At 40.5% G+C, this 23991-nt stretch overlaps 1 protein-coding gene across 2 annotated transcripts in view; it reads left to right on the forward strand.

Annotated features, from left to right (window-relative positions):
- Positions 1-2785: 2785 nt before the first annotated feature.
- Positions 2786-23991, forward strand: part of nhsl2 (NHS-like 2) — a 357452-nt gene continuing 336246 nt past the window's right edge. The window contains exon 1 of one of the 2 annotated variants that reach the window (XM_043704715.2): positions 2786-3437. In XM_043704715.2, coding sequence (XP_043560650.2) covers positions 3158-3437 — 280 coding nt within the window. In that variant the 5' untranslated portion in view covers positions 2786-3157. The remainder of the gene's footprint in view (positions 3438-23991) is intronic. The other variant, XM_043704713.2, reaches the window with a different exon arrangement.

Raw genomic sequence — 23991 nt, forward strand, 5'->3', positions numbered from 1 at the left:
AAAAAAAACAATGTGCTGGAGAAATTCAGCAGGTCTGGCAGAATTTGTAGAGAGAGAAAAATGGGTAACGTTTTGTATCTGATACGACTCTTCATAAATTCCCTCCAATTATCACCAGTATCATTCGGGTCATTCTCAAAGGTCATGACACTGTATAACCCTCCAGAGGTACAGTCCCCAAAAGTAAGTGCAATCATTAAAATAAAATCCAACCAAAGTTTTCTGCAGCATAAATTCCATCCCCTTGAGATAAAAGCAACATTGCATTAGCCTTTTCAATTTTATCATACAGTAATTGTTCATCAACTTCTTATAATCTCGATTAAGAAGGCAAATGGAATATTGTCCTTCATTGCTAGAGGTCAAAAATCACACAAAACCAGGTTATAGTCCAACAGGTTTATTTGAAAACATAAGCTTTCAGAACCTCGCTCCTTCTTCAACTGCTAGTGCCTGAAGGAAGAGCGAGGCTCTCAAAAGCTTGTGTTTTCAAATAAACCTGTTGGACTATAACCTGGGGCTCTGTGATTTTTGACCTTATCTAACCCAGTCCAACACAGGCACCTCCACATCATTGCTGGAGGGATGGAGTTTAAAAATAGAGAGGTTATGCTGCAGCTGTATAGGATGATGGTGAAGTCACACCTGGAGTACTGTGTACAGTGTTTGGGCTCCTCACCTGAGAAAAGATGTACTGGAGATGGAGGAAGTGCACTAGGCTAATTCTGAAGTTGACTAGGCAGAAGTGGGTACTGCAGATGCTGGAGATTAGAGTCAAGATTAGAGTGGTGCTGGAAAAGCACAGCAGGTCAGGCAGCATTTGAAAAATCGACGTTTTGGGCAAAAGCCATTCATCGGGAATGATTCCACTCTAAATCGACTGTCTCAACTTCAGAATTATGAGGGGAGATTGAGTACACTGGAACTATACTCATTGGAATTTAGAAGAATGATGGGGGATCTTACAGAAACATATAAAATTATGGAGGGAATAGATAGCATAGAAGCAGGGAGGTTGTTTCTATTGGCAGATGAAACTAGAATTAGGAGGCATAGCCTTAAAATTAGGGAGAGCAGATTTAGGATTGAATTGAGGAGGAACTTCTTCACCCAAAGGGTTGTGAATCTGTGGAATTCCCTGCCCACTGAAGTAGTTGAGGTTACCTCACTGAATGTTTTTAGAGTAAATATAGATAGATTTTTGGATAGTAAAGGAATTAAGGGTTATGGTGAGCAGGCGGTTAAGTGGAGATGAGTCCATGAAAAGATCAGCCATGATCTTATTGAATGGCAGAGCAGGCTCAACAGGCCAGATGGTCTACTCCTGCCCCTACTTCTTATGTTCTTATGTACTCAGATTTCTAAATCTCTTTTCCACAGGTTCCAGTTTCTTTCCAACTGGAAAATACACTTTCTATCCTTTAGTCCACAGTGCCTGTCATATTTCTGCTCACTGAACTTCACCTGCTTCAGTTTGGCTCACCCATTTTACCTATTAATGTTCCTTTTCAACTTTCTGGTTGCACCTACATTATGTATTATGCCTATGATGTCCTTGTGGAAATGTAGCTTTCAAGAGAGAGGTGCTGCATTTTGGTAGGGCAAATCAGGCCAGGACTTATACACTTAATGATATGATCCTGGACAGAGTTGCTGAACAAAGGCACCTTGGACTGTAGGTTCATAGTTTCATGAAAATGGAGTCTCAGATAGACAGAGTTGAAGAAGGCATTGAGTACATTTGCCTTTATTGGTCAGTGCATTGAATACAGGAGTTGGGAGGTCACGTTGTGACTGTACTGGAGGTTGGTTAGGCCATATTTGGAATACAGTGCTGTTTCTCTTTTCCTTGCTATCGTAAGGATGTTGAAAGAGTTCGGAAAAAATTTGGAAGGATGTTGCCAGAGTTGTAGGGTTTGAGCTATAGGGAGAGGCTGATTAGGGCTGGGTCTGTTTTTCCTTGCAGCATCAGAGGCTGAGGGGAGTCATGAGGAGTATGGATAGGGTGAATAGTCAAAGTCTTTGTTCCCAGGAAAGGCGAGTCCAAAACTAGAGGGCAAAGGTTTAAAGTGAGAGCCAGAAGATTTCAAAGGGACCTAAGGGGCAACATTTTCATGCAGAAAGTGATGCGTGTATGGAATGAACTGCCAGAGGAATTGGTGGAGGTTGGTACATTTACAAGAGTTAAAAGGCATCTGGCTGGGTATATGAATAGGAAGGGTTTTGAGCGATATTGGCTAAATGCTGACAAATGGGACAAGATTAATTTAGGATATTTGATCGACATGGACAAGTTAGACCTAAGCGCCTGTATCGCTGCTGTACAACTCTATGACTCCGACAATTAGATTGGTGAAGACAATTAGTGATTTCGTTCAAATATACCAATTTGTATTTGGTGTGAATAATATCATTCCGTCTCTCAATACTTCTATTCATTGTTTTCTTACTCAACGTTACAAAATCAGTCCATATTAAAGAGGAAGCGATCACCAGACAAGTGACACATGTGACTGGACACATAAAGCGTTATGTTACAAATAGCAAAAAAAAAGTTTTTCAAACTCTTTTATTTGAAGAAACAAAGTTATTTCCACTTTGGAATAAATCAACAAAGATGCTGCAGAAAGTCATTCTGAAAAGTGCACAGAACTTGCCAGTTGAAATGGATGAGAAGTACTCGCTTACATTGATTTAGCTGAACTCTGTCTCGGACTTTCCGCTGCTATCACGGGCAGGGACGTGACACTGGGAATTTCACAATATTGTGGAGCCAAAACTCGAGCCCTGCTTAAAAGGAAATGTCAGTTTCATCGCCTCGTTTACATTACGCAGCAGGATTACAAACAAATGGTGGAAAACTGGGGGGAGCGGGGGAAGAACCTTGGCGCATATTTATTTTAAAGAGAGCCTGTTAGATTTTAATTCTGAATAGATTTGGACCACTCCACAGCTGGTTAAATATGTATAGACCCCTCCTCTCCCAGTGAAACGGCGCTCTCTAGAGGCTGGAACATGATCTGTCAGAAAGCAAAGAGCGATCCCATTCACGGCTCAGGCTTGTTTTGCCCTGACAGCTGCTTGATTGCATTGCTTGCCTGGAATCATTTACTATTTTAGATTATTTTATTTGACATAGTTGTATTTTGAAAACAAAATGCCGTTTTGCAAGAGGATCGTACGCCCTGTGCAATTGTGCCGTTTGTACGGCGAAGACAGAAGGCTGTCAGCCTTGGAGAATCTGATCGATGTGTCCAGTTTTACTTTGGGAAGTGTCCTGAGGCAGCTTTCGGCTCTGGCGAGAGAGGCGGTCAGTGTGTTGGAGGAGATCGAGCTGGAGATCGGATCTATTAGTCACCGGGCGCTGCTACTGGAGGTCAGAATCATCGGTCTGCACAGATATGTGTCAGCCCTGGCTCTCAGACCTGCTGTACCCTGTGAGTACCAGAGAGCAACTTCTGTCCAGTTTCTTCAGTCAAATGAAGGGTGGGGCCGGGACTTCTTGGAAAAATCTTTTGTCAAACTTTTGTTTGTTGATTTACGGAGGCGGAAGACCCATGTGTCAATGTTATCAGCAATGTTATTGTGCCCAATACTGGACCTTTTTGTTGTGATTTCACATTATCGCACAGACACTTGAGCGCATGTCTGGCAGCTGGGTAAATGTTTGACAGGGTCGTGCACAGATAAGAGTTGTAGAGGGAATCACAGCGATAAGCTTGGGATGCTGTGCATTGATTAATTTGGATTGCTGTATGAATGAAGTGACTTCTTGGACTACATTTCAGAACAATGATTGTTGTAGCTCAGTTCCTGAATGAATTCTCAGCTGGAATGGTGGTTAGGAACCGACATCAATTTGAAACATTCAAGGATAAAGTGAAAAAATTGAAGTTTAAAATCCGTCAGCCCCATTGTTAATAGCGCTGCCTGAAAGACAACTAACTGCTTCAGATTGGCCAGGAAGTTGACAGGCTACATCTCTGAGCACCACTGGGTTAGGTACAGTATTTCCAGCCGGTGATGCTGCAATGATAAATGATGCCAATATCTCCGGTATTACAGGGGAGGGGGGGGGGGGGGGACCTGGGTTCATGCTCCTCGTTACTGACCAGTGTCTGCTGATGGAAGTGTGCATTTCAGGGGAAATTAAAAACCAAGTTCAAATGCACATATGACACAGAACTGCTCAGGAAAGTTATTCAAGGGTTGTTTATTTAACTCAGCGCCATTAGGTGTACATATAGGCAATGGAGGGAAAAAACTATTTCTATACTGAATTTTTCTGGTTTAAGGGAAGTGAATGTTTCTTTATGCAGTAAGTTCTCTATTTATTTCTATGTAAATAAGGTAGAAGGGGTCACTGCAACACGTGTAGCTGATTTATTTCAATTCAGAAAGACTCGATGAACGTTATATTTTACCTCAAATATTTGCAAGTTACAGGTATGTGATCTTATTGTGTTCAAAGTTAGAGTCAAAACAATCTGATCTTGTTAAATGCTGGAGCAGACTTGGAGGTGATGAATGACTTACTCCTGTTCCTTATTTGCAGTTTCATAATGTTCTATTGAATTGAATTGCTGACCCCATATTCTCTTAACCATAAAACCAGTTATTAACCTCAGTAATATTCTCCATCTCTGCCTTAACTTTCAGCCTGCTAAGAAAAACCCATTCTTTCAGTATCTCCAAATTGTACTATTTTAATGCTTGTTTGGCTAGCCTCTCATCTTCCATCCTCCATAAACTCAAGTTTACTCAAATTCTTGCTGTTCATGATTTAACTCACTCAAACTCCTATTCATCTATCATCCCTCTGTTGGCTGCCCTACATTGGATTTTGCTCCACCAAACCTGATTTTAAATCTTTCATCTTTCTGTTGAAGCCTCTATGTGACCTTGCCCTTTGCTATTGTTGTACCTTCCATTCAGCAATTCACACAGGAACAAAAGTAGGCCATTCAGCCCTTCTAGCCTGCTTCACCATTCAATAACAACACGGCTGATCTGATTTTAATCTCAACTCTACATTCTGTAAGTTTCAATTAGATCCCCCCCCCCCCCATCCTTCTAAACTCCAGAGTATAGACCCAGAGTCCTCAAACATTCCTCATATGTTAAGCTTTTCATTCCTGAGACCATTCTCGTGAACCTCACTGAACACACACCCAGGCCAGAACATCCTCCCTGAGATGGGGTCTAAAACTATGCAAAATATTCCAAATGTGGTCTGACCAGAGCACGAAGCTCATAAGGATCATTGCCTTAAATTCTTCAAGAACTGCATTCTTCCAATTCTGCCTCTTGTGGTTGAACCACTTTCTTTGCTCTAACATTAGGAACTTTGTCTACTTTACAGTCATCTAAGTCCTAAATTCTGAAATTTTCTTCCAAAAAAACTTCACCTCTCTTAGCATTAAGACATTCCTTAAAACTTACAATTTGACCAAAATGTTAGTTATGGTACTTGAGTTCAGTGGCAGTTTTAAGTAAATATAGACCTTTAAAACACCTTAGGACATCTTATAAAACAAATTCTGAAACATCTTTATGAACTTGAGTTATTATTGTTCCTTAAAGTCATTCAGATTTCTCATTTAGGTTGTATTTACTGCCAAGCTCTCAGTTCTTCATCCTTCTCTGCACTTTTGTTCAGTATAGACCAACTAAGCAGAGATCTGATGATTGAAATGGATAGCAGAAATGAAAACCTTCACCTTTGTAGGAAAACAGCCAGCAGCAACAGCTGACTTGTCTGTTGGAAACAAAATAAACAGATATTGTCCGTGCTTTCAGTGTGCTTGCATGCAATTGATACACACCTGTTTTTCTCTCCAAATGGAACTCGTCTCAGAGATCCACTGTGTTAGATGTCAGCAGCCTTGACAAGCACACACACAGTTGTTGAGCTACAGCATGGCATTATCTCTGCTTCCTTTGTCAACAACCTGAATTCCACAGGAGAACAGCAACCAGAAAAGAAATCCACATGCTTCACACTGTAAATATTATTTGGAGGAAAGAAAAGTTCATAATGCTGCAAATTTGAAACATTGAACTACGTGGAAATTATGATGTAGAAGTAGTCCTTTAGTCATCTTAATTATTTTGTGTCAGTGTCTGTCCACCATATGAACAGCAATTTAGTCCAATTTATTTGTCCTGATTCCATAATATATTATCCCCATTCCTTCAAAAGCGTATCCAATGTATTGTTACATGTTGAAATGACTCTGCTTCAATCAGTAACTCCTGGAGTGCATTCCAAAGCCTGTCAATCTTCTGTGCATAAAAAGCAAAGTTCCTGCTGCTTTCTGATGCCACTTCAGATTGCTGGTATTGCATTTTCTCTAATTTTATTACCCTCTGTATACCTATATGGTTTTGGATGGGATTAGTTTTTCTTTCAGTAGATTTTTAGATTACAGTTAGTATTGTTCAAAAATAGTAGTTATTACTACCAATTTCACAATTCCTTTGTTAGAACTACTGCAATTAGGATTTCACATTAATACTGTTAAAAAGGCTTTATTATTATTTGACCAGTAGTTCATTACATGTTAGAGAATGTAATACCAAAAACTGTGAAATGTTGTGATCATTCTTTTTTATCATTCAAGATAATTATTTAGTGCTTAATTAGAGCTTGCCCCTGATGCATGGAATGCACCCAGCCTGGAGTTCTGACTACATGGATTGATGTAGTTCATCCAATCTCCCAGTAGCTAGTTGCAGTAAGTATGAGAATAGCTTTCTCAAGAACAATGTACACTAGAGAGAAATGTGAAGGTAGTTGTGTATTGTGAAATACAAACTAGAGCTTGTGTATTCTTTTTTTTCTATTTAAACAAACTCTGGGAGTGCAAAACTGACTCTGTGGAGTTTCTGAAGCTATTTCCATAACTTGAGACTCAAATGTAGTTGGTTCCTGATGGTTTCACCCTTTTTATATTACATTGTATTAGCACCTGCTACTCACGAGCAACATAAAGATGGCATAAGACCCAAAGGAGAGAAAGCCACTGCCAATTTAGTAGATAAAAGGTCCAAATTCAATCCCTGAATGTATTTTGTTAGCCAATTTCACAGGACCAGCACATATCTTTCTGGAAAGTATGTTTATGCATGTATAAAGAGAAAGAAGGGAAATAACGTGAATTCATATATTTATTTGCACAACCCCAGGATGTCCCAGAGCTCCTCACTTAGTCCAAAAACATTAATAAAAAGGGAAGAGCATACTAGTAGGTGTCGATTATCAGCTGTCTAACAATATTTATATTTTGGGACAAATAATTAAACATCAGAAAGAATGTGGAATTTCTAACAAATGCAAAGTACTAATTATAGAGGATTTTAATTTATAGAGGATTTTAATTTTCATATAGAGGGAAAGAGTAGTGTGGAAGATGAGTTTTAAAATGTTTTGATGATAACTTCTTAGAAGAATATATTTTGGAACCAACTAGATTAGATTACTTACAGTGTGGAAACAGGCCCTTCGGCCCAACAAGTCCACACTGACCCGCCGAAGCGAAACCCACCCATACCCCGACATTTACCCCTTACCTAACACTACTGGCAATTTAGCATGGCCAATTCACCTGACCTGCACATCTTTGGACTGTGGGAGGAAACCGGAGCACCCGGAGGAAACCCACGCAGACACAGGGGAGAATGTGCAAACTCCACACAGTCAGTCGCCTGAGTCGGGAATTGAACCCGGGTCTCATGGCGCTGTGAGGCAGCAGTGCTAACCACTGTGCCACCGTGCTGCCCACAACTGTTCTTAGTATTTTAGTATAGTCTAACTAGGAAGGATGAATTGATAATCTCATTGTAAACAATCATCTGCGAAAAAGTGAACACAATACTATTGGTTTCTATGTAAAGTTTGAGGCAAGTTAAGAATATTAAACTGAAAGCCAATTATTGGTGTGAAGGAGAAGTGGATTGAGGTTGATTAGGTAAATATACTAAAAGATGTGATGGTAGATAAACCGTGGGAAACATTAAACAAATTATTCAAAATATAGAACAAAAAAGGTTTTAATCAAAAAAGAACTCAGTGAAGAAAATTTCAACTCTAACTTACTGTGGAAATTAAGGATAGAATTGCAATAAGAGGCTTAAAATAATGTGAAAAATAACATTAAGCCTGAGAAATTTGAACAATTTAGGACCTAACAAAATTGACCAAAAACCTGATTATAAAGGGAAATTAGAGATGAAAGTAAACTGGAGATGATTATACAAATGGAATGTAAGAACTTTAGCAAGTATTAAAATGAGAAAAGTAGCTGAACTAAATGCTGGTCCTTTTGAGGCAGAGGCAGGAAAAAAATATCTTGGAGAATGAGAAATGGCAAGATGTTGAATAAATATTTTGTCTGTCTTCTCGATAGAAGATACAAATTACATTTCAGAAATAAAAGTTAGTCAAGGGACCAAGAAGACTAAAAAACGTATGGTGTTTAATGTTAGCAAAAAAACGTACTATAGAGGTTAAAGGATGAAAATCTGACGCACCTCAGGATCTGCATGATGGTCTGCATTCTAAAAGAGCTAGCTGCAGAGATAGAGAGAGCACTGGTTGTGATTTTCATAGATTCTACAATGGGCTAAGCAGATTGCAGCTTATCAATTGTAACATTATCATTCAAGAAATAAGCGAAAGAGAAAACACAGGATTTCAGACCACTTAGCATGACATCAGTCATCGGTGGAATGTTGGGATCTGTTATGAAAAAAAAATTGCAAAAACATAGTATGATCCAAAAGAGTCAATGTAATATTATAAAAAAGAAAATATGCTTGCCAAATTTATTTGTGTTTTTGAAGATTTAACTAATAGGGTAGTAAACCTAGTAGCCAGTAAACCTAGTGTGTTTGGATTTGCAAAAAGCAGCTGGTAAAGTGCCACACAAAAGGTTAATATAGAATATAAGAGCTCATGGACTTGGAATAATATAGTAGCATGAATGGAGGATTGATTATCCCTAGTCTTTATTTCCTCTTGTCATACAGGATATTTGAAAGTTGCTGGACTATAACTAGAGGAGTGCTTTTTTAATTTATTTGTGGGACAAAGGTGTCACTGGCTAGCTAGCATTTATTGCCTCTTCCTAGTTGCCCTTGAACTGCTGTAGTCCATGAAAGAGTAGTGCTGAACTTCAATAGTTTTCTATCCAAGTTAACATCTTAGACAGAGACTGAGAAGAATATGTCCAAGCTCATAGATTTATTAGGTATTTTAGCAGAGAAAACGGCCAATTTGGCTATTAAGTAGGGATGTACAGCACAGAAATGGAGCCTTTAGTCCAACTGGTCCATGCCAATCAGATATCCTCATCGAATTCCATTTGCCAGTATTTGGCCCATATCCCTCTAAACCCTTCCTACGTATATACCATCCAGAAGCCTTTTAAATCTTGTAATTGTACCAGCCACCACCACTTCCTCTAGCAGCTCATTCCAAACATGCACTAGCCCCTGTTGAAAATGTTGCCCCTTAAGTCCCTTTTAAATCTTTCCCTGCTTATCCTAAACCTATGCCCTTTAGTTTTGTGTCTGTGCTGGCTCACTGAAAAAGCAATTCACCTAGTAGCACTTCTCAGTCATCTTCCTACAGTACTGCACAATTTTCCATTCCAGATGATCAATTTCCTGTTGAATACTTCAATCGAATCTGCCGGCACTACTGTCTCAGACAGTGCATTCCTGATCCGAGCCATTTTGTGCTCATGTCAACATTGCTTTATTTTCTGAATTGCTTTAAATCTGTGTCCACTAGTTATTGCTTGCCAACAATACAAAGCAATTTAGCATTGTACACTGTGAGGAGGACCCATTCCTACAAAGAGATTGCAAGTTCTGTGAGGGGTAACAATATTGCAGTTGGAGTATGATGTGGCAAAGTGTGAGGTTACTCGTTTTAGTGTGAAGAATAGAAAGTAGAATATTTTTAATAGGTATCAAACTTTTAACATTGATGTTCAAAAGACGTGGATGTAATCAGAACAAAAAGTTAGCATGCAGGGAGAGTTTGCAATTAGGAAAGTAAATGTCATATTGGCTTTTATTGCAAGAGGTACAAGAACAAGAAGTCCTGCTATGATTATATAAGGTTTTAATGAGATCACAGCTTAAGTACTGTGCAGTTTTTAGGCTCCATGTTGGGGAAGGGTGCACTTGTCTCAGGGGCCTCACAGCATCAATCAGTATGCTGGTTATTGAGATGACTATATTACCTTTTGATGAGAGCCTGAGGAAACAGGAACTGTATCCTGTGGAGTTCATAAGAATGAGTAGTGATTTCATTAAATCATGCAAGAGTCTAATGTAGTTTGAAGGGTATACACACAGGCTGGGGATTCTAGAACATGCAGATCTAATTTCAGTAAGATATGCCAATCATTTAGGATGGAGATTAAGAGAAATTTCTTTCCAGAAAGAATTATGAAATTCTGTAATTCACTACCAGAGGGTTTTGAATGTTCCACCATTGAATACATTCAAAGCTGGTATAGGCAGGTTTTTGATCTCACAACTGCCCACGTTAGGTGTGAATATGGAAGAAGAATTCATGCGGAATATCAGCCTTGATTATAATGGGTTATTCAGCAAACGTGACTTGATATTATGTACGTCTCCTATTATGTACACTCTTATAACCAGTTTACTCCATATTTTTCAATGTGATTCCTATTAAATGACTGTATTTTTAACTGTTTGTTTCATACTCATTTTATCACTGTTTTTGTATCCGTGGTGTACTTATCACAATTCCACTATCCTCTTCACCAACATAACTCTCATTGTTTCTGTGTGGTTTACATTTGTGTTCATTTCCTGGGTCAAGAAATACAACTTTTAATGAAGTATTGATCATGGAGCACAGTCGCATTGAAGTTTGAAAAAGGCAAGAAAAACTGACGTAGTTAGAAATGAACTATAAGAGGCACATAACTTATCAGATGACTGTTGTATAAGAAAATTACTGGCAGAATTTCATCATGTATAGAAACAGCATTCAAATCTTGCATACATTTAGGCTTAGGGTGAGTTAAAGGTTATTGAGGGGCAATGATTATTATTATTTGAATACAAAGCAAAGTTTCAACTGCATGGTAATGTTAAATAGGTGGAGAGAAAATCTCGATGAGTCATACTGTACTAATACCTATTCCTGGAGTACTTCTTATTTTAATTAGCTTTATTAATAATATCTAGATATATTGACAGTATTCCAAATTCAGGCTCTCTCAGTAAATGTTCATTATTTTATAATGGTTGTTTTCTCAATATAGGTGTCATCATTGATGGAATAGATTATCACTGCACGACATGGTCCTGCAGTAAAAATGAATTACAAGAAATGCCTTGAGTTCTGCAATGTATGTATTAAGAATTTAATCATTGTTATATTTGAATGAATAATTGCAATTTTAACATTGTAGTTTTATTTTACAGAAAATGTTATGAACCGCAGATGACGTCGATGCATGGTAACTATTCCATTGTTGCTGACATTTTATTTTGAAAATACCCTCAAGGAGATACCATGAAACCAGTTGAAACAAAAGTTCTTTGTTTGACAGTTTAATAATTTTGAAGGGTGCATCAAAATAGGATTTATTTAAACTTGGATTTATTTTAATCATCTAAAATCTATTTAAATAACATCAATAGCTGTGATGTTGTGATATTTTTGTTCTGTTCTATAGAAACATTTGTAGCTAATGGTTGTGCTGATAGAGTTTATCATCATTAAATCAGAATTACTTCACCTGAACCAAACTGAATACAAGATCCCTGTGGAAAGGGCAAACAAAGCACTGGAGGAGAATTTAAATTGGTGAGGCTGAGGCATGGACAACCTTGGAGGAATTAAGAACAATGTCGTGAAAGCACAGTATAAAGTAAAATGTCCAAAATGAGGTATGAGAAAACCAACCATAGTGCACTTTGGGAAAAAGAGAAGAGCCAGGAAGGAAAAGATATTGAAAAAGTATAAAGATATTGAAGATTGTAAAATAAAAATCAGAGTTTCACAGTTATAAGCAAAACTTGAGAAATAAAGCCAAGAAACGAGAGGCAGTAATTAGAATTGGAGGACAATATGGCTGTATTTGTCTCCCTTCCCTCTGGTGAGTTTTGTGGTTTGGGACTATTTATTTCATGGTGGCAGAGTGGCACTGCTGCCTCACAGTGCCAGGGACCCGGGTTTGATTCTACCCTTGGGCGACAGACTGTCTGTGTGGAGTTTGTACATTTTCCCCATGTCTGCTTGGTTTTTCTGTTGGTGCTCCGGTTTCCACCCACAGTCCAAAGATGTGCAGGTTCGATGAATTGGACATAGGAAATTATCCCGTGGTAGCCAGGGATGTGCAGGCTAGGTGGATTAGGGGAAGGCAGGGTCACAGGGATAGGGTAGGGGGTTGGGATGCTCCTAGGAGGGTTTGTGTGCACTCAATGGGTGGAATGTAGGGATTTTATGATCTAATCAAGCGAAGGGTGGTTGGTGGGCACGCTACTAAATTATTGCTTCCACTGTGATTAATACAATGATAGTAAGATCTTGGGATGAGCTGGGCATCCCACAGCTGATTGAGATTCTTAAGTGGCTAATTAATTCCTGCTTGTTTGCATTATTCCCCTTCCACAGATATCGTGTGGAAGGTAGGGGCTCCCTAGGGTGGGATCACCACAAGCAAATCTTTTCAAATGTTTCCCAGCGTGGGGTGGGGTTGGTGGGGGGGGGGCATTCAGAAAAAGGAAGGGAAAATGTCTTCTACTCAATGGCATGCAGTGCCTGATTGAGAGACTCCGGATCAGGAATTGGGTTTGAGGGAGTGAGTCACAGCCTGTCCCCACCATCAGCCATCACTCACCTGTGGTTTGAGAGTTGAGCAAGTATCCCAATCCCTGAATAGGAGTTGTATTGGCAGCAGTCACCACTTCTCAGGTGGCATTAGCAGCTTATAGAGCCACCAGCCTCTTTCAGCAGCTTTCAGCTGGTGGAACTCTCTTCCTCTGGGCTTCTTGATCCTGAGATAAGCCTGATGTTGGTCTGTCAAATGCCAGGTTGGCACACGATGTGATGGGTCCCCCGATGGCTCTCAATGGCTGTTCAGTCATCGGGCAATTCAGCTGTCACCTCTGTAAATTCAGGCTATGTTCCTGCCTCAAAGACAGTTGACTTATTGATGAAGCAAAGAATATAAATTTCAAGAGAGATATGATGTTATGATGAACATAGAATAAAGATGGAGTTGAGGGGTTATGAGGAGCATGGTCTTTGGTACAACAACCTCTGTATAAGATGCATGCTGATAACATGGTTTCATTTTAACATAGTTTGTAAATAATGCAACTTATTTTAATAGTGCTGTTTCTATTTTTATTAAAATGTTGTGTGGTGAAGAGCTGTGTTGCAACTACACATGTTCAGGCTGACTAGCTCTCTCATTGCTACTACTCCTGACAAATCAATTTACAGGTTCTCTCAAAACACTTCTCTTTATCTCCCTTTGGTGTGAGAGAGGGCTGAGGCAAGACATGCATGAGGGAGGCAGTGAGTAGATTTAGAAAATGAAACCTTGAGCATGGTGACTCTGGAGAGGAGATAAACTTAGAGTCATAGAGTCATAGAGATGTACAGCATGGAAACAGATCCTTCGGTCCAAATTGTTCATGCCAACCAGATATCCCAACCCAATCTAGTCCCACCTGCCAGCACCAGGCCCATATCCCTCCAAACCCTTCCTATTTATACACCCATCCAGATGCCTTTTAAATGTTGCAATTGTACCAGCCTCCACCACTTCCTCTGGCAGCTCATTCCATACGTGTATCACCCTCTGCATGAAAATGTTGCCCCTTAGGTCTCTTTTATATCTTTCCCCTTTCACCCTAAATCTATGCCCTCTAGTTCTGGACTCTCCCACCCCAGGGAACAGACTTTGTCTATTTACTCTATCTATGCACCTCATGATTTTATAAACCTCTATAAGGTCACCCCCTCAGCCTCTGACGCTCCAGTGAAAGCAGCCTAGCCTATTCAACCTCTCCCTATAGCTCAAATCTTCCAACCCTAGCAACATCCTTGTAAACCGTTTCTGAACCCTTTCAAGTTTCACAATATCTTTCCGATAGGATGGAGTCCAGAATTGCATTAAATATTCCAAAAGTGGCCTAACCAATGTCCTGTACAGACACAACAAGACCTCCTAACTCCTGTACTCAATACTCTGACCAATAAAGGAAAGCATACCAAATGCCTTCTTCACTATCTTATCTAACTGTGACTCTACTTTCAAGGAGCTATGAACCTGCACTCCAAGGTCTCTTTGTTCAGCAAGTCCCTAAGACCTTACCATTAAGTGTGTAAGTCCTGCTAAGATTTGCTTTCCCAAAATGCAGCACCTCACATTTGTCTAAATTAAACTCCAGTTGCCACTTCTCAGCCCATTGGACCATCTGTTCCAGATCCTGTTGTAATCTGAGGTAACTTTCTTCGCTGTCCACTACACCTCCAATTTTGGTGTCATCTGCAAGCTTTCTAATTATACGTCTTATGCTCACATCCAAATCATTTATATAAATGACGAAAAGTAGCAGACCCAGCACCGATCCTTGTGGCACTCCACTGGTCACAGGCCTCCAGTCGGCAAAACAACCCTCCACCACCATCCTCTGTCTTCTACTTTTGTGCCAGTTCTGTATCCAAATGGCTAGTTCTCCTTGTATTCCATGAGATCTAACCTTGCTAACCAGTCTCCCATGGGGAACCTTGTCGTCACCTTACTGAAGTCCAGATAGATCACGTCTACCACTCTGCCCTCATCAATCCTCTTTGTTACTTCTTCAAAAAAAACTCAATCAAGTTTTTGAGACATGATTTCCCGCACACAAAGCTATGTTAACTATCCCTAATCAGTCCTTGCCTTTCCAAATACATGTACATCCTGTCCCTCTGGATTCCCTCCAACAACTTGCCTACCACTGACATCAGGCTCACTAGTCTATAGTTCCTGGCTTGTCCTTACCACCTTTCTTAAATAGTGGCACCATGTTAGCCAACCTCCAGTGTTCAGGCACCTCACTTGTGACTATTGATGATACAAGTATCTCAACAAGTGGCCCAGCAATTACTTCCCTAGTTTCCCACAGAGTTCTAGGGTACACCTGATCAGGTCCCTGGGGATTTATCCACTTTTATGCATTTCAAGACATCCAGCACTTCCTTCTCTGTAATATGGACATTTTCAAGATGTCACCATCTATTTCCCTACATCTATATCTGCCAAGTCCTTTTCCAAAGTAAATACTGATGCAAAATACTCGTTTAGTATCTCCCCCATCTCCTGTGGCTCCACACAAAGGCTGCCTTGCTGATCTTTGATCTCTACTCAGTTACCCTTTTGTCCTTAATGTATTTATAAAAATCCTTTGGATTCTCCTTAGCTCTATTTGCCAAAGCTATCTCATGTTCCCTTTTTGCCCTCCTGATTTCCCTCTTAGGTATACTCCTACTGCCTTTATACTCTCCTAAGGATTAATTCAATCTATCTTAATATACCTGACGTGCTTCCTTCTTTTTGTTAACCAAACCCTCAATTTCTTTAGTCATCCAGCATTCCCTATACCTACCAGCATTTCCTTTCACCCTGACAGGATGAAATACTGTCACTGGACTCTAGTTATCTCATTTCTGAAAGCTTCCCATTTTCCAGCCGTCCCTTTACCTGAGAACACCTGCCCCCAATCAGCTTTTGAAAGTTCTTGCCTAATACTGTCAAAATTGGCCTTTTTCCAATTTAGAACTTCAACTTTTAGATCTAGTCTATCTTTTTCCATCACTATTTTAAAACTAATAGAATTAGAGGGTCACTAAGGGGCAGTGATGGGAGAGTTGGGTGATGGAAGCGACAAGCAGCAAGGTCGGGGGAGGGAACTGTCAAGCAGGAAAATCAAAAGAGGGATGTTAGGGAGGGTCAGGACAGAGAGGTGAATGTGAGAGTCAGGAAAGGAATGTGCTGAGGAGTGGGAAGTGAGAGAGAGGGAGTGCAGAGAGAGAATCAGGAGAGGAAATTGATGAGCAGATTTGGGAGAGTAATGTAGTGAGGAAACAGCAGTGAGTGGGAGATAAGTCCCAAGAAGGCGATGTTAGTAAGTTTAGTTTTGAGTCAGTTAGGTTCTAGGCAACAAAATTAATATGAAAAGTAGAGGTCTGGAAAGTTACCCACCTTTACTAGATGCTTTCTTACAGGAAAGCACTTTTGGTTTAGTACATTTCTATTAAGCACACTTTTTAGGGATATATTAGGAGTTCAACTTGAGGAATGAATGTTCCGCAAAGAGAGAAATAATGAATTGGAAGCTTGTTTTATAGCATGAAGTTAATACAAAACAAACTTTATTGAGGATGTAAGACATTTGACTGATCTGATCAGTTTCATTTCCAGCTGGCCAGCTGAAGTTAAAATACCCTTTATCACTGCTTGTGTCACAGTGGTTAGCACTCTTGCCTCAGAGCATCAGGGACACAGGTTGGATTACAGCCTTGTACGACTGCCTGTGTCGAGTTTACACGTGCTCCCTGTTTCCATTTGGGCTTCTGCTGGGTGCTCCGTTTTTCTTCTACCATCCAAAGATATTCAGGTTAGGTTAATTAGACATGCTAAATTGTCCATAGTGTCTAGGGATGGACAGGCTAAATGCATGAAATATGCCAGGTCACAGGGATAGGGTTGGTGGCTGAGTCTGTGTAGGATTTTCTTCAGAGGGTCAGTGCAGGACATCTTAGGCCGAATAGCCATTTTCTGCCCTGCCAGGATCCTATGATTGTTAATTTGCACATACTTTCGGTTCAGTTTTAATACTTTATTTTGAGTAGTTCTGTAAACCCCTTTAGAGGATGGACTTTTCAGTCATGGAGAGAGTCAGGCTGATTTTCAAGGTTTCTCAGGATGATGGGAACGACGAGAAAGCCCTCAAAATGGGTACTTGTTTAAAAAAATTAAAACGTGAAAGTTAAGGATGAATGGAAATTATGTCTGGAATTACTTTCTTATCAGTTGAATCATTAAACATTTTGGGAAAGATTTTTAAAATGAAAATCATTCATCAGCAAGAATTATTGAAGCTAGAATGCAATATTTCTCTTCTATCAATATTATACCTAAAGATTCCTCTAACGCTTCTTGCTCATCCCGACAGGATATATGCTTTACAAGTGTGTATATAATTGTCATTTGACCATTGACCAATCATCAGCTTTTTTTCTGCTTCACTTTTAATCTTGGATTTCTTTAGTTTGCCAGTAGTGATATGAAGAGATAGTGAGGACTGCAGATGCTGGAGAAGTCAGTGTTGATAAACTGTGGAGCTGGAAACAGCACAGTAGGTCAGGCAGCATCTGAGGAACAAGAAAGTTGATGTTTTAGTCCTAACTCTTCATCAGGACTGGGGGGTGGTGGGGATGAAGGTGAAGTAGGGCTAGGGGAAAGGTATGTGGGATGGCAATAGGTGGGTGAAGACAGGAGGTGATTGTAATATATTGGTGCAAGGTGTGGAGTGGATAGGTCAGAAGGAAGATGGACAGGTAGGTCAGGTCAAGAGGGTGGAGCTGAGTCAGAGGGTTGGATCTGGGAGGAGGGGAGGGGAGGAGAGATTTGGAAACTGGTGAAGTCAACGTTGAAGCCGTGTGTTGTAGGCTCCCGGGGCAAAAGATGAGGTGTTTCTCCTCCAGTTTGCAGGTGACCTTGGTTACGTGGTGGAGAAGGCCCAGAGTGGAGATGTCTTCAAGGGAGTGGGAGGGAGAGTTAAAATGGATGGCTACAGGAAGGTGGGGTTGGTTGGTGAGTACGGACTAGAGATGTTCCCTGAAGTGTTCCGCGGGTTTGCGCTCAGTCTCTCAGATGTAGAGGAGACCAGACTGAGAGGAACAGATGCAGAAAATGAGGTTTGAGGATATGCAAGTAAATCTTTGCCAGATTTGAAATGATCCTTTGGGGCTTTGGACAGAGGTGAGGTGGGGGGAGGTGTGCACACAGGTTTTGCACCTCTTACAGTGCCAGGTGTGGAGAGGGAATTGGTGGAGAGCATGGACTTAACAAGGGAGTCGGAGAGGGAATGGTCCCTATGGAATTTAGATAGGGGTGGGGAAGGAAATAAATTTTGGGGTGGGGTGGGGTGGCAAAAATGGCGGAGGATGATACATGGTTTGGAGACTAGTGGGATGGAATGTGACAACCAGGAGGATTATATCCTTGTTGTGGTTGAGGTGCTGAGGTTTGAGGGCTGTTCTGCTGGAAATGGAGGAGTTATGATTGAGGGCATTGGTGATAAAAGGGGGAAATTACAGTCCTGGAAGTAGGAGGACATCTGCGATGGAATTCTCATTCTGGGAACAGATACAACAGAGGCAGAAGAATTGGCAGTAAGGGATCACATTTTTACAGGAGGGATGTTGGGATGAGACATAGTCAAGGTAGCTGTGGGAGTCGGTGGGTTTGAAGTAGATGTCAGTGATAAGTCGGTCACTGGAGACAGAGATGGAGAGGTCCAAGAAAGGGTGGGAAGTGTCGGAGATGGTCCACGTGAATTTGAGGTCAGTGTAGAGGTGTTGGTGTCGTGAATGAACTACTCAAGCTCCTTGTGGGAGCATGAGGCAGTGCTGATACAGTCATTAGTGTAACAGAGGAAAAAGGGGATGGTGCAGGTGTATCTGTGGCAAAGGGATTATATCACATATCCCACAAAGATGCAGGTATAGGTGGGACCCATGTGGGTACTCATAGCTGGGAGGATTGAAAGAAATTGTTTAGGGTGAGGACCAGTTCTGCCAATTGAATGAAATGTTGGTGGAGGGGAACTGGGTGAGTTGTCAGGAGAGGAAGAAATGGAGGGCTTTTGGGGCTTCTTCATGGGGGATAGAGTTATAGAGGGACTGGATGTCCATGGTGGAGGTGAGGTGTTGGGGGCTGGAGAATTGGAAGTCATGGAGGAGGTGGAGTGTGTGGGTGGTGTCTCGAACATTTGTGGGGAGTTTCTGGACCAAAAGGGACAGGATGGAGTGGACATAAGTGGAGATGAGTTCAGTAGGGTAGGAGCAGGTGGTGACAATCGGTCGATCGGGGCAGTCAGGTTTGTGGTTATTGCATAAGACATAGAACCAGGCAGTGCAGGGTTGGGGAACTATGAGATTGGAGGCTGAGTATGGGTGATCATCTGAGGTGAAGAGATTGTGGATGTTCTTGGAGATGATGGCTTGGTGCTGAGAAGTGGAGTCGTGGTGGAGGGGATGGTAGGAGGAGGTGTCAGCGAGTTGGCATCTGGCCTCATTGATATGACTAACATTCCTGTAAATATTCTTGTCTTATATCTCCTAAATTCCAGTTGCAGTGCCTCTTCCTCACTTTGACCACTTTTGGCATAATGTACAACTTCTACATGTATTGAATGCCTCACTTCCCCAAGAATGTTGCTGCCCGTGCAAGATTTAAAACTCAAATTTATAGTCAACTTACTTTTATTCCTTTTTCACCAAATTTATTACTCATTTCTTCTTAATGATTTCCTGCTATATAACTTATAAAGTTTCACCTTATTTTATGGTTAGTTTTAAAAGCAATAATATATAAAGCAACTCATTCTATAATGCTGGAATAAACTGGTAACACTGAAATGATGGAACATGTTTTGTATATCTGAATAGGAAACTCTAATTCAAACCAATACTTATTGCTAGTAATTACCAGTAATTTTATTACTAACATTTGCAAGTTTCACTGGTTTTCACTGGTCTTATCTTGTCAGTCTGTTTTTTTTTCCCATTTCTTTAACTCTAAATGAAAATTTAGAATGTGATGGTTTTTCACTTTTCTACGAGGAAACTAAAAACTAATAATTGAGTTGAGATCATTGAAAGTCATTTCATTTTGGACAGTTTTGTCCTAGCAGATAGCTATATGACAAATTGTTCCAGATGTAGGATCCTTTGGTTAAAAGACACTGGGAGTGTTTGTTATATAAGGCTGAAAGTCCAGTCCATCACTGGGAGGACAACCATGGTTGAAGAAGGACAAGTTAGAACGTGGAGTCAAATAACTTCTGTGAATGTTATCACTTTTCTTAAATATTGTGAATGAACCATTTTTGACCAAATATTTGGTATTGGACAGCATGGTGGCTCAGTGGTTAGCACTGCTACCTCACAATAGCAGGGATCTGGGTTAATTTCAGCCCCAGGTGACTGTCTGTGTAGAGTTTGCATATTCTCCCTGTGTCTGCATGGGTTTCCTCCCATAGTCCAAAGATGTGCTGATTAGGTGGATTGGCCATGCTAAATTGCCTATACTGTCCGAGGATGTACAGCATAGGTGGATTAGCCATGGGAAATGCAGACTTATTCGGATAGGGTAAGGAAATGGGTCTGTGTGTGATGCTCTTTGGAGCCTGGTGTGAACCTGATGGGCCAAATGGCCTCCTTCCACCCTGTAGGAATTCTACAATTCTATTTCTGTCTGAAGTGGTATCATGGTCACTGAATTAAAAATCGGCATAATTATTAATTTATTTGTACATCAACCAGTGTACCTCCTAAAACTGAAAATTCTCCCCCATTACCCCTTAGTAGATTTTCGCTTGAATTATCTTTGTTGCTTTTTTTTTTGTGGAATTGTGCTTTTCGCAGTTTGTAAGTCTTGTTGTGCAGTAATTCCTATTTATTTTGGGTGTTACAGTCTTTGAACATCTGTACTCCAGTCTGTATTTCTTGTTATCATTCTCAAGAAAACTCATTCTTTTTCACAGTTTGTGACTTTTGTCCCATTTGGCAAAGCACAAAGCAGAAACGCAGGACTGTAACAGTGTTCTGTAATACATGCTTCAAGATGTAAGGCATAAATTCTCTGGCAAGCAGTAGCAGCAAATGAAAAACACATTTGTTCTTGGGACTGAGTTAGCAAAACACCCTCTTGAACCTACCTGGATGATCAGTCACAACTTGACTACACATTTTGCCAGCATTCTGTGTTCAACAGTGCTTGAATGAACTCATTCGTGATAATCTGCATTCTAAAACTATCATTCAGTCATCATTTGACAGCTAATAGTGATTTGTTAAAAACAATGACCTTGAAATGAAATCACACAGCACTTGAGTCACATCAATTGCAAATATTTATTTGCGTTAAAAATGGTCACCAGCATTCAGCTGGAATCATTGGAAATCAGCTAACGAAGAATGAGGCTGAAAGAAAGCAACAAGCATTAATCAAGGCATCCTCCGCCTAGATGCAATCGAGAAAGGAACTCTTTTAAGTTGAGAGACACGTCTCAGGCATTTTTCTAAGTCCCAGCTACAGTGGTAGTACAGTAATTGTTTAACACAGACAAATCACTACCATAATCATTATTACAATATTAACATAAATTATGTTAGTTATTATGATGTGATACAGTAGCTTTTCAATATCCCACAAATACTGGATCAGATCTAAGCTCTGCTGTCTTGCCATATCCTGCCATGAATGGTGCTGGATAATTAAACAATCAATAGAAAATGGGGTTCCTCAAATATCCTTATCCTCAAACTTAGCTCAGCAAACCAGTGCAAAATATAAGGCCAAAGTCTTTGCATTGATCTTCAACCAAACGTTTGGAGTACATGATGATCCCTCTTGCTCTTATGGCTTGCTCCAGAGGTGCCCAGCATCACAGATGCCAATCTTTAACCAATTCAGTTAAAAATCACACAACACTAGTCTATCACTATCACCTGATGAAGGAGTCTGAATCCGAAAGCTAGTGTGCTTCCAATTAAACCTGTTGGACTATAACCTGGTGCTGTGTGATTTTTAACTTTGTACACCCCAGTCCAACACCAGCATCTCCAAATTTTAACCAATTCAATTCACTTGAAGTGATATCAAAAAGTTGTTGAAGTTGCTTGATACTGTAGAAGCTATTTGCCTGACAACATTGCAGCAATAGTAGGAAGGACTTGTGCTGTAGAACTAGACATATCCATGGTTTAGGATGTTCTAGTACAGCTACAATACTGAAATCAATCTGACAATGTGGAAAATAACCCAGTTATGTCCTGTGCACAAGACGTGGAACAAATCCATCCTGGCCAATTACCACCTCATCAGTCCACACTTGATCATCAGTAAAGTGATGGGAAGGGTCATCAACACTACTATCAAGCAGAAATATCTGCTTAATGATGCTCTATTTGTGTTTTGCCAGGACCACTCAGCCCTGACCTAATTATAGCTTGGTACAAACATGGACAAAAGAATAGAATTACAGAGTGAGATAAAAGTGGCTGCCCTTGATACCAAGGCAGCATTTGATCAAGCATGATATTGAGAAGTCCTCGTAAAGAGTTTGCACATTCTCCCCATGTGTCTGCTTGGGTTTCCTCCGGGTTCTCCGGTTTCCTCCCACAATCCAAAGATGTGCAGGTTAGGTGAATTGGCCATGCTAAATTGCCCATAGTATTAGGTGCATTAGTCAGGGGTAAATATAGAGTAGGGGAATGGGTCTGGGTGCGTTACTCGTCGGAGTGTCAGTGTGAACTTGTTGGGCCGAAGGGCCTGTTTCCATACTGTAGGGAATCTAATCTAATCTAATCTAAAGTTGGAGTCAATGGAAACCAAGGGGAAAAGTTCCTGTGTTGGAGTCATACCTAGTAAAAGAAAGCTGGTAGTTGAAGATCATCTATCTCAGCTATTTTCATATCATTCATCAGATGTAAGATGTTGACTCACCAATTGCCCAGAGGACAGTTAAGAGTCAGTCCCATTGCTATGGATCTGGAGTCATTTGTAGACCAGACTAGGTAAGGATGGCAGCTTCTTTGTCTAAATGCATTAGTGAAGATGCATTAGATGGGTTTTTCTGATAATAGATTCATGGTCATAATTAGACTCATTGAATTCAATAAAAATCTGAAATTAAATACCAACAGTTGCCATAGTGGAGTTTGAGCCCAGGTTCCTCGAATATTAGATGAATTTCTGGATTAATAGTCTAGCAATTTAATACCATCCCCTTTCCTCAACCTGCTTCATCAATTACCTTCCTTCTATCATAGATTCAGAAATGGTGATATTCACTGACAATTGTACATTGCTGAGCACCATTCATGACTCCTAGGTATTGAAACAGTCCATGCCCAAGTGCAGCAAGACCAGGACAGTATCCAGTCTTAGAATGAAAAGTGACAGGTAATGTTTGGACTACACAAATTCAATTCAACGGCCATCTCCAGCAAGAGAGGATCTAATCATTGCTCCTTGACCGTCAATGAAATGGGTTACCATTGACCAGAAAATGAACTGGGCTAGCCATACAAATTCTGTAACTATAAGAGCAGGTCAGACACTAGGAATTCTGTGGCAAGTAACTAGCCTCCTGTCTCTTGAGTGCTTGTCCAGCAATTACAAGGCACAAGTCGTGGGTCTGATAGAATACACCCCATTTGCCTGTGTGAGTACAGCTCTGACAACAATCAAGATGCTTGACTCCATACCGGACAAAGCAGCCTGCTGGACTGGCACGCCAACCACCAACTTCAACATTAATTTCCTCTGATACCAACACTCAGTAGTAGCCGTGTGTACCATCTATACTACACACTTCAAGGCTAGGTTCCATGGAATACTTTCCAAACCCACGATCAGTTCCATTGAGAACATAACTGTGTCAGGTGCATAGAAAAACCACAACTTATAGTCACTCACCATCCTGACTCAGAAATATATTGTCATTCCTTTAATGTCGCTGGGTCAAATCCTGAATTCCCTCTCTGACAGCTCTATGGGTGTTCCTACATCTGAGGGACTGCAATGGTTCAAAAAGGGAGCTCATCACCACCTTCTCCAGGGCAAATAGGGAAGGACAGGGATGTGCCTATCCATTAATATATAAATTAAAAAATAAATTATTATGTGGTATTAGAGTGCATTCTCC

The sequence above is a fragment of the Chiloscyllium plagiosum genome, unplaced genomic scaffold (assembly GCF_037043375.1).
Source record: "Chiloscyllium plagiosum isolate Xiang-an unplaced genomic scaffold, Cpla_swu_hap1 HiC_scaffold_11, whole genome shotgun sequence".
Lineage (NCBI taxonomy): Eukaryota > Metazoa > Chordata > Chondrichthyes > Orectolobiformes > Hemiscylliidae > Chiloscyllium > Chiloscyllium plagiosum.